General features: G+C 42.6%; 1 protein-coding gene across 1 annotated transcript; it reads left to right on the forward strand.

The window, feature by feature from the left end:
* Positions 1–519: 519 nt before the first annotated feature.
* TM4SF1 (transmembrane 4 L six family member 1) lies at positions 520–8,231 on the forward strand. Its single transcript, XM_074962953.1, has 5 exons — positions 520–696; positions 3,255–3,344; positions 3,435–3,583; positions 6,087–6,267; positions 7,441–8,231. Exons 1-5 carry the CDS (start codon positions 520–522, stop codon positions 7,453–7,455), a joined length of 612 nt encoding a protein of 203 aa, XP_074819054.1. The 3' UTR covers positions 7,456–8,231.
* The last annotated feature ends 2,924 nt before the right edge of the window (positions 8,232–11,155 follow it).

Consider the following 11,155-nt stretch of genomic DNA (forward strand, 5'->3'; position numbering starts at 1 on the left):
CATGTTCATTAAGAATCTCATACAAAGCCCACTGAAGTCACTTGGAGTCTTTCCACTAACTGCGGTGGATTTTGAATCAGGCCATAAACCTAGAAGTTGAAACGGGCTTCATTTTCTTTTAATTTTTCTTGACCCTTTTCTGATTCCCAAAAGAGCTGTCATTATGGCATAAAGTTGTTCTTCATACCTAATCATGTCCACTGTAATTCATTCCAAACCATGTATGAAAGCCAAAATCAACACTGTGGGAAAATACTGTTTCCCTGCCTTGGGTTTCGTTTGTTGTGAAATGTTTCATTTAAAATGGGCGGTGACATTCCTCTCATCTTGCTCCTGCATTCTGCAACCAGGCCTGACACTCATGTAGACATGTAATCATCATCCAGGTAACTAAGTAACCCAGAGTATTTAAGAAGGTGAGACTATAACCTGTTCTTACTTTTACACTTGGATGGGTACCATACAGGCTGGTCTGTGGTAGTTCTGAGCTACTAAAGAAAGATCTATAGAACTTTAGACATGTGTTTTGGAAAGTGTGCTAGGTGCATTGGGTACAAGTTGCTCATTCTTGCCTTCCTCTGCATTGTAGCTAACATCTTGCTTTACTTTCCCAATGGTGAAACAAGATTTGCTTCAGAACATCAGCTTAGCAAGTATGTGGCGTGCCTTCATGGAATTATAGGAGGAGGGATTTTGGTAAGTAACTAAAGCTAGCGTGTTTTAATTTGTTTTCTTATTTTGAACATCTTAAATATTCATATTTCTCTGTCAGTTGTAGGATTTTTGTCTCACGGCTTTGTTAGCAAGTCTTTACACCTCTGTAACTTTTTAACATATATGTGGTGCCATATAAATTATTACTATTAATCACACTATTAATGTGCCATCTTGTATGATTTAAATCTGGGGAACACTCACAGTTCGTATGACAAAGAAATGCAAAATAAGGTCCTGATCCTTCAGTGGGACTACTCATGTGAGTAAAGTTACGCACATGTGTAAATGTTGGCAGGTTCGGGCCCTGGGTTTGTATTGTATTTTATAAATGTAGTTTACTATTAATCTATTCTCCTTTTAAAAATGATTATATTTGATTAAACGTAGTAACCATTTTTTCAAATGTACCTGAGATTTCTGGGAGGCATTGGCTGCTGCCATGTCCTACGTATTTATTCAGGGAAATTCAACAGTTGTTTATAGTCACACCAGTGTGTAGGAAAAAACAATGAGGAGTCCTTGTGGGACTTAGAGACTAACAAATTTATTTGGGCATAAGCTTTCGTGGGCTATAATCCACTTCATCAGATGCATGGAGTGGAAAATACAGTAGGCAGGTATAAATATACAGCACATGAAAAGATGGGAGTTGCCTTACCAAGTGTTTTAGAGAAATAGGGAAGGAGGATATACTGCTGTTTCTGAAGTACTGAAACTTTCACTAAAGGGCAGCAGATGGTTAATTTAGGACCTGATTCTGAAATGAGCTGTATGTGAGCAGAACCCTGCATCAGTGCAGATCTTGATTGCAAGATGGGGACCTAGATGCTTATATTAAAAGACTTACATAACTATATGAATATTTCCCGCTTGACTTTAATGGGCCTGCTCAGTGTGTAGTGTTATGCACCTAAATAAGTCTTTGGAGGATTTGGGCAATAGTATGTCATTTAAGAGCCAGCAGGTATGTGGCTGTGGTTTTCAATTGAAGAAATTGTTTTTATTTTTCCGTGTTTTAAAGTACGTGTGTAGTGCTCACAACAGATATTTACTTCCTTCTTAAGGGTTTTGCGAGGCATCACTGGATAGTGTTTGTCAAGTGCTATGGCTACAAAATATGAATAAGGCCAGCCTTTGGCTGAGGCCTCAACAGTTCCTGTGTTTAATCCACAAGGTCATGCTGCTCACTCCCTTTTCACCGCAGGTTGAAAATTTTCAAGTGTGAATTTTTTATTTTAACTGATTCAGAGTGGAAAATCTGAGACGCATCAGTTCATCTGAAGTTTTCACACAAATTCTGCAATTCTATGGCAGTTTTGTGAACTTGAAAACAAAAGAAAAACATTTTCTACATGGAATATTTTGCACAATTCTACCAACAATAGAAGCTTCTTGTGTTTTGACTCCATTGATATCAGATATTCTGTATAAGCAAAACACTTGCTACTACTTTTCAGTAACTAGTGTCATCATACCTCATTATAGTTGAAATGATGGATGTCATCAAAAAAGCCTAGTAGTGTGGTCAGTGGTGGATTAGCCATTGGGCCAACAGGCCCGTACCCAGGAGCCCTGGCCAATTGGGAGGTCCCAGAAAAATGGGGGTCCCCACACCCTGACCCACTCCGCCTGGAGCTCCTGGCGGGGAGCAGGGTTGAGGCAAGGGGCTTGCTCCGCTTGCCCGGTGCTCCAGTCGGGGAGGAGGGTCGGTGTGCGGGGGCTTGCCCTGCTCAGCTTGCCCGGCGCTCCTGCAGAGCTGGGCAAGCCCTCATGCCCCGACCCTGCTCCAGCAGTGCCAGCAGTGCCAGGTGAGGAGGTGGGGGGTTCAAGCCCCGACCCCATTTCCCCAGCAGGAGTGTGGGTGCGGGAGGGGCCCCCATTTACTTTGGTCCAGGACCCCACAAAACTATAGTCTGCCCGAGTGTGGTCTTCTCTCAGTGAAAATTCCCTTCTACTTTGTTGAGCACTTTTGCTGAGAGAGGACTGCAGGATTTGACCCACAGTGTGTCAAAAAAGGTGTTGGATTGACAGGGAAGAATATTACTATTATTTATTGGAACTGCAGTAGCATCTAGGAGCCCCAGTCATGGACCAGGATCCCATTGTGTTAGGCACTGTACAAACAGAAAAAAAATGAAGTTCTCATAGTTTATCACCGTCTATCCCTAAGCCTAGTCTTGCCCCTATTGAAGCCAAGGGGAGAACTCCTCTTGAGTGGAATGGGAGTAAGAGTGAATCGGCTATGCAGAATTTTTAAATTGTGAAATTATAAATCTAAATAAAAACAAAGTGAGGACAGAATTTGATATGTACTGCCTGTAGGCAGAGCCGTCCCTTGGGTAGGACGAATCGGGATGATAGCTCCGGGCCCCGCGCTTTGGGGGGCTCCGTGGTCCAGTGCAATTGGCTGCTGCGGTCATTCCCAGAAGAGACAAATCCATCACTTCCGCCCTGGGCCCTGCACCCCCCGAGGAAAGGCCCTGCCTGTAGGGTAGCTTACCAAAACACTCAGTGCACAATTATTTGTTTTTATGTAGATATTCCTCCCAGCTGCAGTGTTCATCGGACTAGAATACGATAATTGCTGTGGATGCTGCGGGCATGAGAACTGTGGGAAAAGCTGTGCAGTAAGTGAGCTTTTTGCTTCACCATTTTCGGATGGTCCCTAAGAGGGAATGGTCAGAATGCTGGGAATCACTTGTGTGTTTGCTCTGCAGATGCTGTCCTCTGTTCTGGCCGCCTTCATCGGAATCCTGGGGTCCGGCTACTGTTTCATCATTTCAGCTTTAGGTTTATCCCATGGCCCTTACTGCCTCTCTGCTGTAGAACAGAACTGGGTCTATCCTTTCACTAACTCCAGTGGAGGGTGAGTAGTCTGTTTACCAGCAAGCTGTGCACTGCAGTATAGAAACACCATGGACCTGATACTGCTTACTGTGTTTTATAGGAGGGTATATAAAAGGTTTGCACTGGTGTAAAATGAGAGGAGAAACTGTCCCATTAATTTGCTCCTTACTCAGATGAGTAATCCCATTGTTTCCATAGGATTACTCATGTGAGTAAGGGCTGCCTTTTGGACCCTAAACTAGTCAAGAGGGAGAAAGGCTGTTGATCTTTGTAGAAACTAATGGATTTACTGTATTCTCATTTTGGGGGCCTAATCATCTTCTGCACAGCTGAGGAGCAAGATCATAAGGGGTGTCAAGCACCCGCAACTCCCACCAAAGTTTCAAGAGGAGTCAGCACCTGTGAAATCAGGACCATTGTACGGTCACTAAGTCATTTGTTCTGGCAATAAATTGTTTCCAAACAGCACACACACTCTTTCTCTCCAGCTCTCACCCTGCCTCGCCACCTAATTGTCTCATAGGTTATTCCCCCTCCAGCAAAGCTGATGGGTACCCTCAGGCTGAAAGAGAATTCTCAAGACCATATAAACTGGGACTCACAACTGTCCCAAGCTTTACAAAATGACTGCCACAGCGGCATCATCGCTTACCATAGGAAACACTCTGCATGACGGGCCTCTGGATATGGCCCTTTTTAGCCACAATAGCCTGGAAATATTTCTCAAGCAGCCCAGTAACCATTCCCTAGCATTCTGCAGATGATCAGTATAGTGCTTCTTTTAGAAGCTGCATTTATCATCAGAGACTGCTAGTGTTTCAGTATGAATGACAACCTCCTTCCCAGGGGCTGTGTGAGCATCACCCCAGGCCTGTAACACTCCTGTCTACCCAACTGTGGGGGAGCCACAAACCAAATTCTGATTCCCACCCCTTCTCCTACCCCGTCTTGTGGAAATCAACAACACAGTTTTAGGACTCTATTAACAATCAGCTTTAAAAAAGGGAGACCAGAAACACACTATCCTGATGATCATATAGATTTTGAATCCTAAAAATTCTGAAGCATATTGAGAAACCATGTGTCATGGAGGGTGTTTAATAGTAGGGTTATTAGAGTCAAAAAGCAAGATGCAGAAGCCACATATCAAAGATCTTTAAATTAGTTTAGAACATCTTGGTTTGGGACCATTTTCAACTCAATGTGGTAGGAATTTACTCAGCTGTTGCAGCTGATACCAAGGGATGTTCCCAAGCTTAAACCCTGGACTTCACACAAAGTGCATGTAAACCACATTATTTATGAAGGTACCCTTGATATAAAAAGTGTGACCAGATATAAATTCACACAATAGAACTATTTGGTCTGCACAAAGGTGCCAAAAAGCCCCTGGATTTCCCTAGTTTGGGATTCTCCTTTTGTGGAGTGAGTCCCCATGAAACATAGAGTTGGCATAGCTGAGTCATACATCACTTCCAAGTCAACCCCCACGTAAGGGGCGTAGTAAGGGTGTGGAGTGCATGCATGGTCAGAGCACGACATACTCCAGTAATACCTTACCGGTGGATAGCCCCTTGTGGCCTGTTTCCAGAGCAGTGCATGTCTGGTGCCAGAACAGAGCTGGCTGGCCTGAGAATCAGGAAGCCACACCTACATTCAACTGGCCCCCTGAAGCAGAGAATCTGATTTGAACACATCTGGCTATTGTTTGTCATGATGGTTTCTTTAGTTTTCACTGGCACAGAAAGGAGAAGATAAGTAATTTTTTGCTGAATATGCTGATCAGATGGTTGGGCAGGAGCTGCAGGCATTTACTTTTAGGACACAGTGAGTTCATCCTGTGGTCAGAGCAGTTCAAGTGAGTGTTTGCAGATACCAAGTAGAGTGTCTCATGTAAGACAGTGACAAATGGAGAGCAAAGTTCCCTTTGGATGCAATCACTATCTTAAAATAAGGGCCTGATCCTGCAAGGTTCTGAGCCCCATCTGAGAAGTGTTCAGTGTGTTCAGCTCAGTCAAAAGGCTGTGCATCATTTAAGTCCCTTGCAAAAGGGCAACCTCCAGCATGCTGTTTTCTACACCAATTCCATCCTAGCAGCCATTCCTAGGAGAAAAAGGACCAGGGCACGGCCATGGCCAGGCATAACTTAGAGCAGCCCTGTGACTGCTCTAAATTATGCTGTGGACCAGGTCACTCCATCTGACTCCGGAACTGGGGAGAATAAAAAGGTGTGTTAACGCTACCTCTGATCCCTACCACCCTGCTCCTGCCCTCTATTTATACTTAAAATCAAGGCTAGGTTTATCAAAAGTCTATACCTAATAACTGCTCTTGCATTCTAGAGTGTCAGGGAGTTTTGCATGAAGCAAGCCTTTGCTTCCCTCATCCCCACTTACAAGGTTAGTGGTACATGAATTAGGCCCCCATATTGCAACTGCTCTCTTGATATACATTAAATACCAGGGAGTGACACACTTCACTGAATCGTGAGTTTCTAATACATTTTTAATTGCTATGAACAGGTATCTGCTTGAGCGTGACAGGTGGTCTGAGTGTCGGGAGCCAAGGAATATCGTGGAATGGAACTTGACCCTTTTTTCCATTCTTCTGGTCCTGGGGGGAATTGAATTAATTCTGTGTTCCATCCAAGTAATCAACGGTTTTCTCGGAGGAATATGTGGGGTTTGCTGTAATCGGGAAGAGGTAAGTGCAGCTATTCAAGGTATCATTTGATTACAACCACACTTCCCAGATAATAAAAAAAAAACCATATAGCATAATGTATTATCCGGTAATCAAAGTACATCAGGGTCTAATCCAGGAGAACATTCAGTTCTAATCCAGGAGAACATTATTTCCCTGTCATGGCTCCTCTTCTGAAGCTCAGGTTCATTAAGTGAGCTTTGAGCCACATCGTTCACAAAAACCCTGTGGCATTTCACTTTAATGCAATGGGAGTGATTTTGGGCAAGTGCTCAGCTAAAAGCAGGGAATTAGATATGCACATGAGAAGGAAATTTCCTTTTCTACCTTTTGAAATTATTGGTCACCTTAACCATGCAGGGGATAAGGTGTATGTTTCAGGCACAAATTATGTCTTGTGGTAAGGAAAAAATTCTCGGTCCTAATCTCCTCTCCCGCCCCCCCCTTTTACAACGTTACACAATTGTATGATAGGTTTGCAGCTTAGTTTGTTTTTGACCTTTCTCTGAAGCAACTGCCAAACTGTTTTCAGTGGGAGCAATATATGGCCAGCTGAAGATACCAGACAAGCAGGTCTAGAGTCTGCTCCGCTAGGTACACTCATGTATCCTAGAACCATCCACTCTCCCAGGCAGCCACTAGGTCTTTATTTCCTCACTGTGCCTCTCCGTCCTCCATAGCTTTTATTCTTTTGATAAAGATAAATGATAAAGATCAACATTCTCAAAAACTAAAGAAATCTTGTACAGAATGATGGTAAAACTTGATTGCCCTTAAAATGCAACAAAAGCCATAATGATGTCTGCTCAAAGATGTTTCAAAAGGCATTCTTTATGCAGATATTTAAAATGTTTTCTTTGAGAAGATGTTTCATGTTTGTTACATACAGCTTTAATCATGGATATTATTAACATGGTAGATTATGATGGGACCTTCAAAGCTGTTTTCTCTTTCTCTCTCCTCCTCCCCACCATGATCTAACTGGGGACATTGAGACATATTTCTGGCTCTGTCATAAATGGATTTTTGAGGATTAGTGGGCATGGAAATAGATCCACAAGCTGAATACACATTATACAACCTATTAACTTTACTTTTTACAATGAACAAAGTATGTGATTCTGTGATTTCGTTTTCCCTCATTTAACACATATTCTTTTTTTCCCCCCACAGAAATACGTTTGCTAGAACATTTGCAACTGAAAATGGGCTAAAATCACTGTAATTATATCTTTGTGGTATTCTGTAAAACATTTATTTGAATGTCTTGTTTTATATTGCACATACTGTAAATTATAAAGAGAACAGTTTATTCATGTTACATTTCTTCTTGTATGCAAACTATGCACTGTCACCATTAATTCACAGATTGGGCCAGGTTCTGTTCTTGGAAAGATGTGCAGGATTCCCAAAGAACACAATAGTTATTATGTGTTTGCAGCTGACAGCAGATTTTGGCCTACTGTGATTTTTGTCATTATAAACATATACCTTGCATACAAGGATTTCATTGGTTTATTTAAACATAATGCAAGTAACTGATTGGTTAATTGTGTTGATGGGGTACAGTTTCTCACTACAGGCATGGTAGTTCTTGATTTTCATACAGAAGCTGCTTTTTCCATTAGTGTTCCATTGCCATGCTGACCCTGAAGCCCCCAGTAGGAGCTGTCACTCACAGAAGGAATGCTGCTTTAATTGTGTCAAACCAAAAACCACGAATACCATGAATACTTTCGGTATTCATCTAGTCTAACAGAAAATACAGATGGTGCCAACTAATGGACAGACAAGGGTAGGCACATACTGAGGGGCCCTATCTCCCCAGGGAAGAGGTGGAGATAGAACAGCAGGAAAAAAAAGACAAGTCTGAAGAAAGGAAAATGGGGAGTTGGGAGGGGAGTAGTAACTTGGATTGTTTCAAACTTCTTTCCCTCTCTATTTGACAATAAAATAGAATATATACACCCACCAGCTGTCAGTGTTTTCCTTCCGGTCCAGAGTTTTATTGCTCCTATAGCTTTGCTGCGTTTTAGCCTCTCCTCCGCGCACCCCCATACCTCCCCAATCCCTCTGCCTTCTTTTGCTGTTTTGTTTCTCTTGATCATGTCTACGTGGGAATTTTTTTTGTACAAGCTAAGGTGTGCATTTAAAGTGCTTTAATTATAACCCTCTGTGGCCACTCTTAGTTCAGCATAACAGTGACTTGTTGTAGTTAAGCTTGTATCACTTGGGAAGGGGTTTAACTTAATCTGCAAAAAGTCACTCTTATACTTAGAGTGACCAGATGTCCCGATTTTATAGGGACAGTCCCGGTTTTTGGGTCTTTTTCTTATATAGGCTCCTATTACATCCCACCCCCGTCCCGATTTTTCACACTTGCTGTCTGGTCACCCTACTTATACTAGAAGAAGAGTGTCCACATGGGGTTATAAAGGTATAGCTATAGTTGTATAACTGTTCAAACTTTTTCCTATGTACATAAGGCCTTAGCTCTTCTGGGATCTCACCATTTCTTTCCTCGACTCTTCGCTATTGGGAGGGATCGGAGCACTTACCCTCCTCTCCAGCTGGGAGGAAGATGCAACCTCCAGTCCCTTCCATTCCCTGATTATTGCTGGTAGATAAATAGGCTCTTTCTGCCTCTCTTCTGCAATGCCATAAATCCACCACTGGTAGTACCAATGGAGCACAAGTGTAGACAGGTTGCCATTGGTCACCAGCATTTAACTACCATGTTGTCTAAGCCTGATCTGATCAAGTTTAGACAACAAGGTGGTTAAAATGTCTGAAAGCTGTTTACACTAGAGCTTCCACCATTGCTACCACCAGTGGAGCTGCACTAGGGGTAATGTAACAGTGAGAGACTGAGGGAAAATGCTGGAGAACCTGGAATGCAGCCAGGGGAAGGAGGAGTAGAACCAAGATCTGACCTGCAACATGTTTTTATACAAACCTATTTACTAGGAAAAGTTCTGGTGCAAACTTCTCAACCCAAGAACTGCAGGTGAGCATTAGCAAGTCCCTGCAGGAATCTGAGTATCATTTTAAAAAGATAAATAACCCTGTGACACATAACCATGCTGATGTATCCTGTCTGCCTCAGACCAGTCCTGTGATTCTCTCAGAAAAGAAGATCATCATTCAGCATGAATAAACTGCAAACACTATGTGATAATTTGGCATCATCTGACATCACAGATGTAAATAGTGAGCAAAATGGAGACAGCTTTCTTCCAACATCACGTGTGAGAAGCTCTGTCACAGTTCAGGCAAATGCACCTGTATTCTCCCTTTGTGGTCCACCAAGGGCACCTGCTTGAGGCTTCTGGTCCTAGCTATAACCTCTCTTGGGCAGAGACCTGCATCTCTTTCCATCCTGTCCAGGGATTTTAAGGCTTCACAGTTCCATGAACAACACTGAGATATCCCCAGCAAGCCAGACTGCCTATAAAGGCCAACACTTGCACTTTTCTGTCTCTCTGCAGTCTCTGACCAGTCTAATGGTGGCAGTTATAAGTTACCTCACAGCTCCTTGTAAGCAAGCATATTTATTCTTAAGGTAGAAGCATTACGGAGGACATACTAAAACAATAAAGCTAGAAACCTTACTGGAAGTCACCCCCTAACTCCAAACTAGAGTTCTGGTAGTTTTTAGTCCTTTGAAACCCAAACTGGGTTTTCCTGGAGTTATAAGTTCATCTGTCTCAGAACCAGAACAGTGGCTAGGCAGGTCAGCCATTTCTTTATACAGCTTGGGCCTCTGACCTTGGCCCCTATAACAGGTATTCAGCAGACATTAACCCTCATCTCAGAGCATAGCTTCAAACAGCTGACTTTTAACATAATTGGAGTTGGTGAATTTGCATTAACCCCTCTCTAGGGATTTCCAGGAAATCCATTTCACACTTGTTGTCCCAAAAGTCCCATACGTGTCTGGCACATTTTCTGTACAGTCTTTTGAATTCCCAGGTCTCACATCTGTCACATCTCCCTTGTAGATAGGTTATATACACAATCCTGGCCCTCAATAGTACATAAACTTAAAACAATAAGGTCTTTCAGGGATGTTGCAATAAATGCTCTATCTGTCAGACCTTCAAGATATGGTTTACAGCATATAATGAATATCATCTCAGAAGGAAAAGTCACATTGATGTGCCCCAAGCTAGCTATGAATTGGTACAAGGTGGTGCCATTCCACAGCTGAAAAGCTGGTATGCACCTTGCCTCTTAGAAGTAAGATATTCAAGCCACAAAATGCTGGTCACCATTATTCACTTTGGAACCTAGCAAAGGTGTTACAAGTCATTTGAATTGTGTGCGTGACATTTTTGGAAAGGATTGTTCAGAGCTATGGATAATCCTGGAGATTATCCATTGCATTGCTACCGTCTTTCCACAGAGACAGAAATGTACATTATATAATAGTACTCTAAGCGAGGAAGATGATCACTATAATTTAAGGTATCCAGAAGTTAAACACATATTTCTGAGGTGCAGCTTAGCACACTATCCCTTCCATCTAAATCTGCACATTGAGAGTGCACACTTGAGACAGAAAAGAAATTGTTAAACATGTAGCCCTGATCTCTCTCACTGATCCACTGCAATGCAACGGTCTCCTAGATGGAAGACGTTTGCCTGCAATTGTAGAGCCTGGATCCTCAGTGGGAGATAGGCCCCTAAATATGTTTGAGGATCTGAGCCTAATCCATTTTAACAGTCTATGTCATTCGTTCAACTCCCATGGGATGAACCAAGAGATGCTATTTGTTAAAGCTAAACTGTCACTGCCTCAGCCTTTACAACTGCAGGATCTAAATGCATGGATGAGACGATGGTGTAGGGAGGAGAGACTTAGGTTCATTAGGAACTGGGGAACCTT

Source organism: Natator depressus, chromosome 9 (assembly GCF_965152275.1).
Source record: "Natator depressus isolate rNatDep1 chromosome 9, rNatDep2.hap1, whole genome shotgun sequence".
Classification (NCBI taxonomy): domain Eukaryota; kingdom Metazoa; phylum Chordata; order Testudines; family Cheloniidae; genus Natator; species Natator depressus.